The 17,822-nt window shown below is 40.4% G+C and overlaps 1 protein-coding gene across 2 annotated transcripts in view; it reads left to right on the top strand.

The window, feature by feature from the left end:
* The first annotated feature begins 3,267 nt into the window (after window positions 1–3,267).
* Window positions 3,268–17,822, top strand: part of AGMO (alkylglycerol monooxygenase) — a 194,325-nt gene continuing 179,770 nt past the window's right edge. For both annotated transcript variants that reach the window (XM_075082949.1, XM_075082950.1), the window contains exons 1-2: window positions 3,268–3,463; window positions 10,083–10,213. In XM_075082949.1, the coding sequence (XP_074939050.1) occupies window positions 3,335–3,463; window positions 10,083–10,213 (260 nt within the window). In that variant the 5' untranslated portion in view covers window positions 3,268–3,334. The remainder of the gene's footprint in view (window positions 3,464–10,082; window positions 10,214–17,822) is intronic.

Here is a 17,822-nt window from a genome sequence, read left to right as displayed (position 1 = left end):
TTTATAATGACGCTGATGCATTTAGTGCTCCCCTAATGACTTCCATTGCCAAGCATGAATATAGGTGTTGAATACCTAGAGCAGTGATACAAAAAAGTTCTGACATCTGCTATTCACAATGTACTCATTTAAAGTGTTTCTATATTCAAAGATACTACTACATAAATAGAGCGTACTAAGCCCAGCTCAGTTCTGGATATGATTCAGTTTGCTGTGAATGATTGCCAAGGCAGTCTATATCGCCCATCCCAATTTCAACCTGCCCTAATTCCCTTTATGAGTTTATTATTTAGTGCTGGTTTAGTGCTCAAAGAGACCCAAACAGGAAGCGTCTGGGTGTTCTCGGTTCGTAAAGTGGGTGGGATGGTGTTCTTTAGAGAAAACAAAATATGATCCACCTACAGATCATGTTAGGCCAGCTCCCCAATTTCCTCCAAGTAGAACAGAGGCTTTTGTTGCCTTAGTTACTGGAACGATCTACCAGTCAACAGCAGGATCCCAGTCTCTGGACAAGAACATCCTTCTGCATTTTTGAGGGCAGCATAGGATGGGAAATATTTACCTTTTTTGTTGTTGTTGTAAAAAGAAAAAAAAAAGTATTTAACTCTTTGCAGAAAATAATATAATAATGATAAAAATCAACTTTTGGAAAAAGAAAAAAAAATCTGCAAAGTCACTGAATGGAGTCACTGAATAGAGTGTCTGGTAGAGGGTTAGAGGTTCTACTAAGGCAATGATCCTGGATGCTTTATTTTCTATTCCTTTCTTAACAAAGAAAAGAGTGAGCACTCGAAACTGCATGCTAAGTTTCAAGGCTTAAATAGACAACAGCAGCTACGTTTGTAGAGCCAGATTACTGAAGCTCGTCTAAAATTCATAGATGCTCCAGATAAGATTTGAAATGTTTCTTCTCCTCACCAGAGGTGTAGCTATTGTAGTGCTATCGTCTATTTTTCCTTGGACACAGAAGCTGGAAAACACAACCCATCTGTTTTCCCTGTGAGGCATAATCAAGTCCAAATTCATTCCTTTAGCTCTGAACACAAGAATTTCAGTACGGTGATACTTAGGTGATAATTTACACTGAAATGGGGGTCCAAAATAATAATTTTTAAGAATGTATAGAGTCCCCAAAACTTACGGATTTTCTTTTTTCCCAGAATGGTGTGATAGGAGTTAGTGTTTCCATGGTACCTGAAATATATCTCACCTTGTGTGGCCATGGGCTCCCTTCTCCTGCTGATTGTTCTTCTCACCCCAGAGTGGCCCCCAGATACTGTTCACCGGTAACATTTTTTTTTGTGGGATTAAGTTCTGGTCATTCTAACTCTGTGAGCTGATAGTGGAGCAAGATGAACACCAGCACCAGAGGAAGGAAGGGCTCAGGGTGGCCTGCTGGGATGCCGTGGCTTAGGTCAGGATGAGTGCAAGGAGCTTGAATGCGAGAGTAACGCCATAGGAATACTTAGACTAATCTAAATGAAAAAGCAAACATTTTCTACCATATGTCATTGCCTGCAATGAACATCTAGTTCGAATGCTGTTGATTTGTGTAATTTTGAGTAAATTTAGAATTTTCTTCTAGATGAATTCAGATTATAGAAGTTAAAGACTACAGTTCTGTAAGAACCTCAGATTACCATAAATCAACATTGAAGCTGAGAACACTAAGATGTAATTTTAAGGCATTTTAATAATAGGTTTACTAATTTTTACTTACATTACTAGTATAAACTATACATATTAAGAGAGCGCCCAAATCTATTTCACCATTAATGCCATTTTAAAATACTTGTGCTTTGTTCAGCTTAGAGTAAAATATTTTTATCAGTACTTCCAGTAATTTTCTGGCATTCACACACTATGGTATAGTTACATTATTCAAACTGCAGAATACTGTTTAAATCTACCCTCGCTGTTGTTTAAATGGCAACATATTTAATACAAACACCACAAAATAAATTACTTTTAGTATCAATTTCTACATATGTTTCTTTTTCTAAACAGAAATTTCAGCTGAAATTACCTGTCATAGCTCCTTTCCAAAACTATTGGTTGTTTCAAAGTAGAAAGTTTTTTCTTAATTTAATGACTGGCAGGATTTAAATTGTGGCAAAATCCTTTACAGCAGGATTTACAGTCCATTTTTTCTGCAAGGACCGTAAGCAGAACCGAACGTTTGAGATGAAGGGGTTGTTGGGACATTGTGTTATTTTATTTCTTGCTGATCTATTTTATCACAAAGCTTATGATTTGTACTAATGCCAAACGTATCAGGTGTGATTGATTGATCAAACATTTGACAAGGAAACGCATGCTTCTGAGCTTCACACTGAAGGGCCTGACCTTATTCCCATTTCTAAAAGTAATTTTCTACAAGGACCTAGCATGTATTTATTTTCACTGTTTCTTTATATTTCCTTAGTTTTCACTCCTAAATGAGAGCATAATAGCTGGCTTCTGGAGGCTACCTTCAGCATAGTCACGTTAATTGGATCTATATAAAATTGAGCTGTGATAAACCCTGCTAAAAGTTAAAAAATAAGGCCTTTTAATGGGAAGAGTACTGGACTGGCTGACACAGCTGACCAAAGGTGGCAACCAGAGCACCTCAGCTCATTTCTCAAAAACCCTAACATGTTAATTTTATGGAATTCTGCATTTTATGCAAAAGTCAAAACCTGAGCATTTTTTTTTTAGAAACCTACCTGAAACTGAAAAAGGATAGCTCGAGCTCTCCTGTTTAGGGATTTTTGAGGGTGAGAAGGGAACTGGGACAGGCAGTGGGTAGCTGTGCGAGGGTTTTCTCTCGACTCCCAGAAGCGGGCGGTGCATGTCACGGCACATACAAAAAAAACCCAAGAAAACCTCCAAAGCAGCACGATTCAAAGAGAAATACGAAATTCAAGGCTTTCCCAAAAGCACCCTTTAGGCCTCCCAGCGCCGGGGGGGTAACGAAGAAAGGCCGTCGGGTGGAGCGAAAAGCCCGAGCGCGGCGCCGCGCCTGGGAGCGGGCGGTGCGGGGCCGTGGGAGGCGGTGCGGGGGGCGGGTGCGGGGCCGTGGGAGGCGGTGCGGAGGGGCGGTGCGGGGCCGTGGGAGGCGGTGCGGGGGGCGGGTGCGGGGCCGTGGGAGGCGGTGCGGGGGTTGGGTGCGGGGCCGTGGGAGGCGGTGCGGAGGGGCGGTGCGGGGCCGTGGGAGGCGGTGCGGGGGGCGGGTGCGGGGCCGTGGGAGGCGGTGCGGTGCCAGGGGAGGCGGTGCGGGGGGCGGGTGCGGGGCCGTGGGAGGCGGTGCGGGGCACCTGCGGGCGCGGTGCGGGGCGCTGGCAGCCGGGCCATGGGCAGCGAGGCGGGCAGCCCGCCGGCCACCGCGCCGGGGCAGCAGCTCCGCGCTCTCTTCTACCTGCTGCCGCCCGGCCAGAGCTCCTTCCGCACGGTGGAGGAGGTGCCCGACTACGTGGAGAAGGTGAGCGCTCCCTCCCCTCCCCGGCGGCATCCTCGGCCGTCCCCTCCGCCCACCGAGCGCCCAGCTGCCGCAGGCCTTTTTTTCAAGCCGCCCACGGAAACAGTACCCGCAAAAGGGCACCTAAATGAAGATTAAATACCTGTCTTCCTCTGTCTGCTTTCACTCCTGGGCTCTCTGTCTGCCAGCTGCCGGTGTGAACTGCCTAGGCACCCGTGCTCTCTATTTTAATGTCTTTTAAATGAAGGCTCAGATGCTTTCCCCCGATACCAAGAGCTAAAGTTTTCAGAGAAGCACCCCAGATATCTGAGGGTTGATGCTGCTGGATATAATGTCCAGCATTGTCAGTGCTGCTGGATGTAATGACAGCAAACTGAACTGAGTAACCAGAAAACACAATACTGTGTTTGGCTGTTACGGTTCTTAAAGCAAGCAAAAAGTCAGGTCTGTCTGTGCCCTGGAGATGAGTGCTACAAGCTCAGTCAAGAAAGAAAAAAAAATTATTCATATTTAAAATAAAAAAAAAAGGTTGTTTAAGAGAATGAGAACAAATATTTGTGTTGGGACAGTGCTGTCTGCTAAAGCTCCAAGGCAAGAGTACAGAGGTCAAGGGTGAGAAGTCCCTTGTCACCAGGCAGCAGCATATCCCTCCCGTGTCTCCTGCCCTGACAGCTTATCCACTTCCATGAAGGTACCTTTGCTCCCTCCTGTCCTACCTATTGCACATATCTTGGCACCCAGCTCCTGCTGAACCTGGAACCAATGTGAGCTTTTAATGGAGACAGCAGATAAACACTGTTTTGGCCTTGTCAAAGTAAATTCAGTCCAGCTTTGCTGAAGATCCACACTTTTTACAGAAGGTCCTCTTAGTTTTGACTAATTCCTCTGGGAAACCTTGGACTGCCGTGCAGCAGCTGCTATTGAGCTGCAATGGGGGTGTTGTGGGTTGCGCAGAGCAGTGCAGCACCGTCAGCGGCTTTCTGGGAACTGCAGTTTGCAGCAGCCCCTCGCTGATGGCTGTTACCAGCAAACATTGCATTTTTGGATAGGGTAAGAAGCCAGTTGCTGCAAACTCAGCCTTAATGTGCAGCGTCTGGTCAATGGAGTGCTTTCCTCAGAGGTGTTTTGCAGCTAAGCTATAGCTTCATGATTGAGGAAGTCTGTCTGGAGCTTGATGGTTTTGTCTCATCAGCTGATCTCTCCCTCCAGCTCTGTCTATTGCCTATCCCAATCCCTTTTACTGTTCCCGCATTTCCAACCGAGTATCATTCACTTTCTTGCCAGCAGCATTCCTTAACAACCCTGTGCTTTCTTCTCCCATGGAGTCCTGTGCAATATTCAGCTCAGACCTTTGCCAAACCTGGAATTTCTTTTACTGGGCACACAACTGTAAAAGTTTGTGGAAGGAGTCTTAATGTTTTGCGTTATAAAAGTGCTTGCAGGCTTCTCCTGTTGTAGAGCACTATTGTGATAAGTTTGTAAGGGAATATGTGTCTTGCAAAAAAACTACACTAAAAAATGTTTCCCATTATGGTTATACTTTCCTACAATTGCTATTTTGGGTTAGTTGCACTAGAATCCCCCCCCCCAGTGCATTTGTTGCCAGAAGAGATCTTTTGGTGCTTGGTTAGGTGGGTGTGTAAAAGTCTTTTAGTGGTATAGCTGTCTTACCTCTTTGGCTTTGGTCTGAGCTTAGGCAGTGTTCACTCCTCTTTTGGCCATGGGTTTGTGGGCAGAAGGTAACCATCTACAGTCCCTCTCCAGCTGCTTGTCACTGTTGTTTATTTGACCTACTAGTCTGGCAGCTTCTCCTGGACTGTGTGGACTGTTGCAGAAACAATTGCAAGAGCAGGACATCTATTGGATTCAGCAGGGCTAGATTTAATAGTGATCTGATGAACCATTCAAGGGGGGCTTGGAGTAGTAACCCCCTGAGTTGGTACAAATACAGAAGTGGATGTCTGACCTCAGCCCAACACAGAATAAAAGAAATTCTAATGTAGAGCTGGTAATAAATGAAGGCCTCAGCTCAAATAATTCGCTTTAAAAGACAGTAATGATGATTCGTTGTGAAACAAACTACTGATTACATTAGTGTCTCCTAAACAGGTTTTGTTGTTTTTTCTGAGACAGCGTATAGAAGCAGGATTTAAATCTCAGCTCTGTGATCTATCATGTATCAGATGGATGAGGGTATTTCTAGTACATTGGATCACATGACTACAGTTGTGGGGATATGCACCTTCCAATATGAGACGGGTGGAAGAACTTCCTAATTCAGACAAATATTTATGTTTGTAGTGATCTGCAATATTGAGCACTTTGGTGATTTACGAAATATATGCGCTTCGTACGAGTAGCTCCTTTGAGCTAGAGTTAGCTGTGCTGTTACATCGGGGAGCAAATGACAGCAATGGGTGAAGCAGCTCTGATTTCAAGAACAGAATAACTTAGCTTAACTTGTGTGGTGTACTTTCTGGCTGTGGTTATATTACTTCCATTTTCAGAGGGAGGACAGTGCCCGGTCCCTGCATTGTGCTCTGTATGTTGGCAGAGCTGTACGTGAAGGCCCCAAGTCCTGTTTAAAACATGAGCTGATCAGCTACCAGTGACTAGTAGCAAAGCTCTGCAGCAGTGCCCAAGGAAAAGTCACCCTTCCAACTGATCTCCAAAATTCTGGGAAAAATTGTCCAAGTCCTGGAACGTAATCACAGAATTTATTTTTACGAGAGCTTTTGTCATGTAGAATTTGAAACCTTTGATTTTCCATTATTTCTAGGAAGAGAAAAGGAACGTGTAAGTCAATTTTCTTTCTCCAGAGCAGAACATCATGACTCTTACAATGTACACTGATGCTTGCCTTGTCCTTTCACAAGCATCTTCTTTGCTATAGATATAAGATGCTCTGCATGCTCTGTTTTTTTGATTCTGTCATAATCTACAGATTGACAGATGGAGTGCTGCTTTTTGCTTGCCGAATATAGTTTTCATGAACCACACAACTTAACTTTTCTCCTTGCTACGTTCTGAAATTATCACTTGTGCTCAGTAAAGACTTTTATGAGTCAGACTCAGGAAGAAAGCACTGTTCCTTCTGAACAGTGAAAGCACCCAAATGAAAGCTTTAAATTTAATAATCACTGTTTTTCCTTTCTATTTACTCTCTGATTTTGAGAGTCTAAAGTTTAAGTTCACATTTGTACTCAGTTCACATTTTAGGCTTTGCTTCTACATAATGAAGCACAGAACCTTCGTATTTAGTTTTAAAGTTGAGATCCGTATGTTATAAGGACCTGGGACTTTAAGAAAACAGAATCTGTTTCAAGACTTGCAATAAAACCATGAATTTATGCTGAGTTTCAACTTCGAATATTATTTTTTGCAACTGTATAAAGGAGAAACTGATTTTAAACGGTCCTTTGCATCCTGTAGGAGTTGGTTACATATAAGGGAATGCCTCCTACTCAGCACTCAGAGTAAGACTTTCAAGTAATGGATCAGTTGTTTAAGAAAACCACAAGCTAATGTGAATCTCCATTAAGTATTTCTGGTGTTGGGTGAAGGGAAAGAAACTGGAAACAGAGAGAGGGTAAAACATTTATAAACCAGAAGATATTAAAAGGATCCAGCTTCTGGTTCCACAGTCTCTGACCTGTGATGTCAACAGCAGCTATTTCTTAACTTTGTGCCATTTTGTTTGTAGGGGCAATCCCTGAAAAATTTGCAGAGCTACCTGTCCTCAGCAGGTTCCTTAAATGTCTTCATTGTCATTTTAACTCAAACAAGAAAGGAGAAAAAAAAATGAAGCCAGCGAGAGTATTGTCTGTCTTACTGACTGTCTCCTTTTTCTCCTGAATTATTTGCATTATCCTTCTGCTGTCTTACATCTCATCCTTAGACTGTAGGCTGTTTGGGACAGGGAGTGTCTTTTCCATCTGTTTGTATGGCATCGAACATGGTATGATCCTGCTCCATGACAATAGCTGCTAGATGTTACTGTCACGTAAATAATACATAGTAGTTTTCACATAGCTGATCCCTGTGATCTGCTTTGGACAAAGCTTAATGTGGGTGCATGGAGGAGAGGTAGTAATTTCTTAGATACTAAGAGGCATGCCATAAATCTTTCCTTTTGCAAGCTCCTTGATGGGCAGGAGGTTAAGGCTGTCTGAGTGTTTCTCTGTCCTCCTTGCCATCAGACTCCCTATTTGTGAGTCAAAAAGAGCTGTCAAATGCTTGGCTGTCTCACAGCTTCACAGTGGGAAGAAAATATTTAATGAAGTCAATGGGAAAGAAGTTATATTAGTGTGTATTAGTATAAAGTCAAGTATTTTAACCGTTTCAGAGGTTGCTAGGTGAAGCAAATCCCCACATAGAATACAGGCATCGTATATTTCCTATTCACTATTTTCGTTTAATGAATAAAGCACCCCACTTTTTCTGTCCTGAGCCCATTCAATTTGCTCTGCAGCTTCTGCTGTTCCGTAACTTCAAACTGCCTGTAGTCTGTGCTAGACTTGGCCCCTAGTGTTGTCGTGTAGTGTTTCTTAGCTGTTCTTAGTAAGACCCTTTTATCTTTGCTGGAATGTACAGCTGTGGTCATCAACCCTTGTTTGATAAGTTAGGAATCTGTTCTTTAATTATATAAATTAAGAAAGGTACATTAAAACTCTTGTTTAGAAATGAAACAGCTAGAGCAAAACAAGGAGTATTTATATTTTCCTAGAATGTTTCAATGATTTCAAATGGAAGGTTGTGAGGTTTGTTTTTTATTTCTTTCTTTCTTATTGATTTCAAGTATCCAAAGATTTACTTGGTTTTCTTGGGTGCTGTTTAGGCTTTATCCATAGGCCTTCCTTTGCTTTCAAAGTTTTTTATATCATCAGTTAGTGTGTACCCCAAGCAGGCTTTCAGATACCTGAAATGTGGTTAAAGAGCAAGCTAGGCATCGAAATTAAAAAATGCCATGTTGATATTAATCTCTGTTCATCTGTTATTGTAACCTAACCCTGAGCTGCTGAAGTTTATGAACTTTCACGTTTCCTAGACGCTATAAATCTCTTGCTGCTTGCATGGTTTGAATCATCCCATTCTTCTTTGACTGAGCAATCTGGTCTATATCCATCTTAGTCTCTTTAGTGTCCCAGCCTGGTAGGAATTGCCGGATCATATCTCACTTGGCAACAAAAATAAGCACCCTCCAAAATGCAATGGCATTTGCAGAGGCTATAGGCAGGAACAGCCTCTCTTCTACCGCAGTGCAGTTTGGAGGGTTTCAGTGTGTCTGTATGGCTTGCAGGTCACTTGAAGGGGGCAGCAGCAGCAGACTAAGAGGGAAGTTTGGCAGCATGATGTCTCCTATAATGGTGCAGAAAGTCTCATTGGTCTTGTGTTTCTCTAGCCCTGCAAAACATGGTGGGAATTTTACTCCTTAATACCACCAAAGAGTTGTCTGAATGTTTCCAAGGTCACCTAAGAGTTTTGCACAGAGCGAGGGAGGCAGTTGAAGGAAAAGTTCGCGTGCTGCTTCCTATTTTCCTTGCCACAAGCCTTCTGGATTTTGGTGGTGGTGGCTGGTATGCTGCCACTGCCTCATCATTCCTTTTGCCCATGAAGTGCAGGGCTCCAGCATCATTAAAAAGCATATGCTTTTCCAATTACTACTGGTCAATCCTTTTTTCTTGCCTATGCTGATGAAAATTTGAGAATAGCTGTAACAGTCCTTCTCCATTGATGAAACATGGTATTATCACAATGATGTTACCACTTCTACCACTAGTCACAGACATACCTTTCTCTACTGGGTGCTGTTCGTGTGGGTTTTCAACTTGCCAGCTAATCTGGGATGCAAGATGGACAATGTGAATTGAATCCTAGACTGAGGCAGTGTTCTGAGTGAGAAATGTTTGTCTCACTCATCATTATGCTTTTCTTCAGAAAGGCAGAAAATTATTTTACAGTTAATAGAACATACAAAAAAAAAAAAAAAGAAAGGGAACATTGTGTCATTGCTACTTGGTCTGGAAAAAGAACATGCTGTATGGCCCAAATTGGAAAGAGCTGCATAGTTACTGGGTTCTCTGATGAAAACGCATACAGAAGAGCTGTTGCTATCTGCAGCAAAAAGCATGGCAACAGAAATGCCGAGTAAAAAGAAACTCACTTTAATATCTCTTTCAGATAATATTGCTTGATGCCAAATTCAGTGGCTGAACACAGTCAAAAACCACTTTCGTATCAAATCGAAAGCAGATTCTGTTTTACCTTGTGGTTAGAGGAGTCCACAAATGTTGCTGCTGTCACTGATTTACTTGACTATGAGAAATATGAGTTTGGAAAGTCTTTTGTGTTTTGTTTTGATTCCATTTAACAATTTATATGCAGAAGATAGAAAAGAAAATAATATGGAAGGAGGTTAGTGCACTGGATTTATGCTGGTTTTGGGGATTAAATGGTAGCCTTGGTTGTTCTGATCCATAAGGTCCATGCAGAGCTGTATCACAGTAGCAGCTAGTAAGGTGCCAGCCAACCCGAGAAGTATCTGGCTACATAAACTGCTGTTAGGAAAGGTGGATCTAATTCTATTTGTGTTGTGACTTCTTTTCTTCAAACTCTTTTTCAGAGTATTCCGTTCTTCATTGCTTTTATTGGACTGGAGTTTGTTGTCAGCTGGGTTCAGAAGCGTAAGCTGTCAGGTCGAATCAATGATGGCATAAGTTCTCTTTCTTTAGGTATCCTGTCTCGACTGCCAGAGTAAGTATACGTGTTATTAGCTTAAGGTTTTTTCTAATCACTAAGAAGGAAGAAAAGAGAATTATATATTGAAGCTGTTATTGCTAACCCAAAATGATTAAACAAAGCATCTGGATCTTACTTTGCTAAAATGAAGTTGCATAAAGAGTGTAAATGTCTTTCTAATCTGTAAGGGTAAATATGATACTTGCAGGATATTTTCCAGCTCCAATTATATTCATCTATATTTGATCTTGGCTGTCACCTTTTGCTGGTTTGGGACTTCAGCTGACTTGACCATATCTTATGTTAGACTGTATGTTAAAGTCTGAGCTTTCTTTCATTAAACTTCAGAAGGAAGAATACAAATTGTGAATATGTATGCGATCCAAACTTCTTTGAACTCAGTCATAATCTTGTGTTTGACTTCAGTGAATTTTAATGCCCGAGAGCATTGTTGCAAACATGATCATCTAACCTACTCTGCAATGTAAAGGCCATAAAATTTACCTGAATTAGTTCATGGTGAACAGAGATGTGTTTTAAAGACGTATCCAATGTGGATTACTAAATATCCAGTAACAGGGAATCCAGCAAATTCTTTATATAAATCACCCCAAATGTTTTTCAGGAGCTCTAATTACCTCTAAAGAATATCATGATTTAGAGCTGCCTTTTCATGGTATGAGCTTCCAGATCATAGATTTTATTACATCTTTGCTGTTAGAATAGGATTACATTTCTATTCCCCATGTATGAATTTACAGATTACCATCAAATTCCGTATAATCTGTTCATTACATGAAGAAAAGTTTCTATTATTTTAATTTTACTATATGGTGTATTTTCGAGTCTTTCAGTTATTCCCACAGTCCTTTTTCTGAATCCTCTGCAGATTTTCAGCCTTCTTAGTGTTGATGTCTCAAGTGCACTCCATATTTCAGAAATTACTACATCAGTGCCAAATAATGAAGTCATTTGTTCTCTATTTCTACTTGTTGTTCCTCCCTTTATATATCCCAGGTCCTTTGAGCCATCCTTCATCCCCAAATATTTTTTTAGATTCTGTGGCTTACATTCCTTATTCATAGGCAATATGTTCTTATATTTGGCCACATAGAAATACATGGATTGTACATTTAGTCGTCCTGAAAGCTTGAATCCATGAAATTTTGTCTTTGTTACTTAGAGATCTGGTTTTCATCATTGCAAATTTTACTGGAAATCTTCTCTTTCAATCCATGTTATTCATAAAATAGATTAAAAGAGCACAGCAACAAAAAATATTATCCCTTCTGGTGAATAGAACCCATTTTCTGAAACGTACAAATCACTCACTTTGTAATCTATTGCACATTTGACATTTACTTGATTTTTTAAAAAAACTTTCTAATCCATAAAAGTTTTGACAAGGTCTATGTCTGTGCCTTTAAATTAGATACAAAGACAACTTGTGATGGATTTTCTAAGTTATCAGTAGTAAATATCACAAATGAAGCCTTTTGAGGAGTTTGATAAATAATATAACTTAGAGACATGCTCTAAAACTCTTCCTGTATCTGCAAATACGAGGCGGGAGCTTTCAGCATGAGAAATATTCAGACATAATGTCTATGTTATTTGAGAATTTTGTGAAGCTGTTTTTGCAGCTAGTGTACAACCTATAATCAAATTTGTTTTTTTTTCTTTTCATATGATTTGTGAGCATGATCTTGAAGGAGAAACACTGATTTTTTTCATTATATTTTAGGCTGTAATAAATTAAATATTTATCAATACGTTAGACTTGTATGCACCAACACACAAACCTGATAAAGATTTACTCTAGATTGCCTGCTGCTAATATTGAAATAGTTCAAATGGTGCCTCTTCAACTTAACCGAGATTTTCTAGACAGTCATACACTTCACAGGTTTAGCTAAATACTTATTTTTTAAAATCTGAAATATTCAGGTCTGATTAAGTTAAAGAAGGAGACTGAGATACATGTAAGTCTGAAGAGTTTTGCGAGGCCTTTTGGGTTTATTTTAAGAATACTAAAATGCTTCAGATGCACTTATTCCTGGAAGAAAAGCTTGCTAAGAGAACTAGTGTTGCGTGTGTGGAACGCAGCTTTGCAAGGTGCCGAGTACTTTTATTATTTTGGCACTCAGTACTTTGCTGCAGAATTTGGCTTGCGGGCTCTGCAGTTTTCTTTCGAATAAGAATTATTTTGCAAGGTTGTTTCGACTGAGTGAACCAAATGATCCTTAAGGACACAGACTTCACAGGATCAGGCAAATCTGCAGGATCGGTACACTTACTCATTGCTACACCATCACAAGAAGTCCCTTCCAGGTTGCTTGTGTGGCTCTCATGGCTGGAAATACAAGACCCTCCTCAGTAGTTCTTTCCAAAAATTCTGTAAAGCTTTTAACCTTCTGGCTGAATATGAAACAAGCAGGCAAAAAACAGACTTCCTAAATTATTTAATCGCATGTTAATATAAGAATTATAATGATGACTGCCTAGTGTAACACTTCTTTTGTAAGTAAGAGGAGTTGTGAATAATAGACTGGCTAAAAAGGCTTGAACTGAAAAAACAGAACAGTTTACCCTTCTGTCTTCTGCTTCCATGGTGTGAAAGAACTGGGTCAGGAAAAAAAAAAAAAAAGAAAAAAGAAGAAAAAGCACATGCAAAATCTGTTGCTAAGACTTTCACTTCAGCCTTTCCCTTTCAGGCAGAAAAAAGGTAGGGAAGGCTGACAGAAACTGCTAAAACAATATTTCAGCAGAACCACAGCATCAGGGGAAATAGTAGTGCAAATCATTAACAGCTGAAGGTTAGATTAACACACCATTGATTGTATCCTCTCCCAGGGACTAATTTTCATTTTCTCAACTAGCAGCAATGGTTTGCCACTTCCTTAAAAAATCTGTGGTTGAATCTAAAATGGTGGGCTTCAGTCTATTAGTTAGACTGAAGCTTCAGATGCATCATTGCAAAGAGGTCTTTACATTTAATGAAAAAATTAGGAGTCACAGACCATATTCAGCCTCCGAGTATGTTTTTCCATTTCACAGTCTGTATAACAGAAGTACTACATATCTTGAGGGAAAACAGTATTTATTCAGTGTTTCTTACTTCATTGTTGGAGAAAATGCAAGTCATAAATTGTTGATATTTGTATGTGAAATATTAAAAATGTAGGTGCAAGAGGGAAAGTCTAATTAGACAAGGCAATGTGTTTTGTTTTGAGGCTTATTAGACTCAACAGCAGGTAGTAAGTCGAATTGCTTTGTGTGTACATATCATCCCTTCTAAAATAGCCCATACATTTCTTAAATATCATTTTCTCTGCCTTAATGCATACTATGCATTCGTCTGCATGTATGAATACTAAATGTTATATGCCATGAAAAGTAATTTGGGGGAAAGGGAGAAACTTGAATTACTAAGCTTACTCCCAGCATCCTAAATATTGGTGGTTAAAGAATTTCTGAGAACTTTTATTCTAAATAAATAACTAACTTTTCTAACTAACCATTGCCAGGAGCCTTGAAATGCTGCTTTAAAAATATCCTCTCAAGAGAAAGTTTATTTTGGGTATAAATATCCACTATACAAGTATGTGCATTATTTCATATTGGCCCATTTCTTCTTTTAAAGCAGCAGGACATAAATCAAATCAAAAAGTGTTTGGGGGATAACTGAGGTAGGTACATTTTCAAACTAGTTGGGAAAGTCTCTATTCTTTATGGTCATGCTCAATTGGCAATTTTTAGTGTTCAACTCTGCAACACGGTCATACAGCGTGTGCGTGTGTGTATATATATGTCTAAGACGAGTTTTGTCAGTCAAGTCTGCAATGAGCTTCTCAATTTCTAAGGAGAACATTAAAATTTTTATACATTATTTACTTTGGTTTTTGAAATAGCAAGGATTAAAGTTCTCTGAAGTGTTGTTGAACATCAGAAAGGAATGAGAAAATGCTTTTGATTACTTCATGCGATTAAGTGTCTTAATATATCTGCACATGAGCAATAATTGAATCAAAGGAGTACAAATCCTGTTTCTTCTGTAGACCAGTGTGGTTCACAGTTTTGTATGTCATCTGGATTTTAAATGATCTTTTTCCAGAAGTTAGTTGTACATTTTAGACCAGCAGTGCTGCCAAATGAAGCACCTTTGACTGACATGTACTTCTGGTTGCTCATTCCTACCTCTGCCCCTTCTCTTCCCTTTTGCTAGCATCAGCATTTATGTCACCCTGTGGTGAAGTGGCCCGGGAAGCATATCCAGCACCCCCCATCATATTAACCTGCATCAATTCTTACTGTGCAAAATCATGTACCAGAACAGGAAATGGGCTTAGAAAAAACCTTTTGAATTTGCAGGATAAGAAATACTCAAGTCTTTTGTAGTATTACTGAATTACCCGCTTTAAAACATATGTAGAATTGCAGTCTGAAACCAGAAGTTTTCGATTCTTAGGAGTAGCAATATGCAGAACTGTTTAGAATGGACTCAGTTCAAGTTGGTACAAGCAATTCACAACCCTGCGGAGCTAGCAGTGTCCTGACAGAACACAAAATACTTGTCTGCATGGATTTATCCATTAAAAGTATGTCCTGGTTTCCTGAAGTACTACTAGATACTTCATGGATGACTGCAGAAAATTATAATCTCATAAATTAGTGATTGCACCTCTTAGAAGAAAATTTGATACATACAGTTTCTCGTAAATTATATTTTCACTTCAAACTCATTAGGTACATTTTTTTTCTCCACATCTGTTTGACTAAGGCTTTGGACAGATGTTTATTTACAGCATCGTCAGATGTGTTGCTTCTGATCCAGCTGCCCCCTCAGATCTGCCAACATAACTGCACATTTAATTGCTCCCTAACCTGGTCCTGCTAAGCGATCCAGCTAAAAGCAAAACCAAAAGCCCCCCAAGAACTATAAAAGAGGTGTTTAAGCTCAGCTGCATTCATTTTGACAGAGCCAGGTCAGGGAGCAGCTATGCGTGCAATTATTCTGGCAGTCTGAGGGCTGGTAACCACCACACTTAAGGCAGTGATGAGCAGATGGGGCTAAACTGGAAAGGTAATCACCTGACCTGGTCAAATGGCAAGTAAAGCTGCTCGGCTGTGCTGTACCATGCCATGCTCCTAAACCAACCTAATTTCTGGCTACTGCACTTCTGTCCTTCCTGTACTCATTTATGTAGTCCTCCCTTTCTCTTGTGTTGGTTCAGGTGCTCATCTGATACTGTGCAGAGGTATTTCAGTCCACTATGGGGGCAAAAAGGTATTTGCTTAAGGCAGAGAGACAGGCAAGTGAGTGGGAATGTGGCAGTCAAGAGCTGTATTGACTTCGGCTCTACTGAACCTGCAGTCATGACCATGCCTGCAGCAGCTGGCTATGGCTATTTAAGACACTACCTGTCAATAGATGTTTCTAGAAGTACAATTTTAACAGGTAAGAAGCCTGAAGAGACAGAATCTACTCACCTCCCCATTCCTCCCACCCTCCAAGTAGCACTGGGTAGTTACATATCTCATAAGAGCACACTCCTGGCTGCACTGTCCCCTATACACCAGTTAATTGTTCCCACATTTTGCCCAAGGTCACAGCCCTCACAGTTCCCTCAGAAGAACAGGTTTTGAAAGAACTCGCTAATCTTCTATAGGTAAAGTGGTCAGAGTAGGATAAACAGTTTCAATAAAGGAGTAGTCCTGTGCAGCAGGAGCTGGTAACATTTTTAGCAGGCAGACCTGACTCTGGAAGGGGGTTTTGTAAATCAGTTCAGTTAAGCTCCTGGCAGTCGCTGTCTATGTGTACAATCTTTGTTTGGTCTAATTAGTTTTCTTTGATCTGCTTTGCCATCAATGAGTTGAGTGGAACTAAATCAGTAAATGTTAGGATAATTAATGCACACAAGAGTTTATCTTCTCACTGCATTAGTTTAACGCAGTTTTATAAATTTGGTGAAAATCATGCTGTGGCCTTGGCCAAATCCAGCTGTGCCCAGTAAAGATGCCAGCACTTTCTGCCTGCTGTCAGGTGCTCATCAGCTCCTCCCCACTCCCCTGTTAGGGTCTTCCCTTCTCTCAGTGGTGAGTCCTTCCCAGGCATATCAGCAGCATTACCTTCAGTGGTTTAAAATGTAGAATTTTGTTAACCTGGTTCATTTTGTTTGAAGCAGGCTGGAGAGCATGCATGTGGGCAGAGTTGCTGGCAGAGCACAGGAGTACCAATGAGCGTCTCTAGACAGCCTGCATGGAGTGCTACCTTTTGGTGATGACAGAGGAAAGCTCTGAGCCAGAGTTTAAAAGCCTGGAGTTTCTAATGAAATGACATATAAACAACTAACCATTACAAAGAAGGATTTGGGAGGGAGGCTTGGGAGATTCGGGAAGTTCTCAAACTAATTGACTGAACCAACTGGTGGTAATCCCTACCTACCATAATGTTCTAGAGATTGCTATATTTCACACAAACCTGTCAGGGAGCCAATACTCTTCTAGGCTGTAACCTCTTACACAGACACAGCTGTTTCCAGAATGCATATCTACATCCTTAGTATTGCATCATTCCGTTTTCTGTACAGCGGGGCCAGTAAATGGCTCAGTGATTGCCCATTTTTGAATCTCAGAACCAAGCTGAGCACCTTCCATGTCTTCAGAAACAAAGTTAAGCTATTGGTATTTATTCTCAGGTATTCTTGTGCTCTTCTGTGAAAGTCCAGACTGTGAACTAAATTTACCTGTATTGGAAATATGTTGTTAATTAAGTTCAGTAGGCTCTGTAGCTCACAAAATATACCAATTTTTCAAACCCATTAAATGTTGTGTAGATTTTAATTCCGTGTTTCTGTATTTTTCTTTAATATAAATTGTGTCAGTTTGCAGGCATTTTGAAAAAACTCTAAGGAACTGCTTCTGTGCAGAGTAGCCTTCTGACTGAAGCACTTCTCTGCTAAAAGATGCATTAAGCTTAAATCAGGATTCCACTAGATGGAGCACAGGGGTAGCATTTTTAGAGCTGGCCAACCTAGTTTCCTGGGTCAACACCTAGAAGTTCTGGAAATTGGGGAAAAATGTCTTTTAATGATTCTGTAAATGAGCATTACAGATCTGAAAAAACTAGACTTTCACCACCGAGTATGTGATGGACAAAAACAAACTGTCATTTTAGAAGTTCAGATGTATGACCAAAGCAGTTCAACAGAAATTCTCCTGTAAATATTTTTCCTCATTTCATCATTTGATGTGCTATAGTGTCTCACTGAAGTTATTTCACTCTATTTTTCTAGACCATAGGAACAGACGTCTGTAACCAGTTCCTTTGTTCTAGATAAATTCAGAAGTAATCTGAGTTGAATAGAATACCCTCTTGTCTTTCCTCATTCCTTCTGTTTATATGTGACCTTTGAGAGTATTACTGGCTTGTTCCTAATCTAACTTATACTGTAATGCAAATTTGCTGACTCCAGTGGAACAACCAAGCAGGAGAGATCAAAATCAGAACCTCTGTTGGAAAAAGGTACTAAGTAAGCATTTGTATTACATTTATGTGGTGCTATTTATACAAATATTGAAAAATCAGGTCTGTTGCCTCACAGAAAATGACATTCTGCAGTCT

The sequence above is a fragment of the Phalacrocorax aristotelis genome, chromosome 2 (genome assembly GCF_949628215.1).
Source record: "Phalacrocorax aristotelis chromosome 2, bGulAri2.1, whole genome shotgun sequence".
NCBI classification, from domain to species: Eukaryota; Metazoa; Chordata; class Aves; order Suliformes; family Phalacrocoracidae; genus Phalacrocorax; species Phalacrocorax aristotelis.
This window is presented reverse-complemented; position numbering and strand designations above follow the sequence as displayed.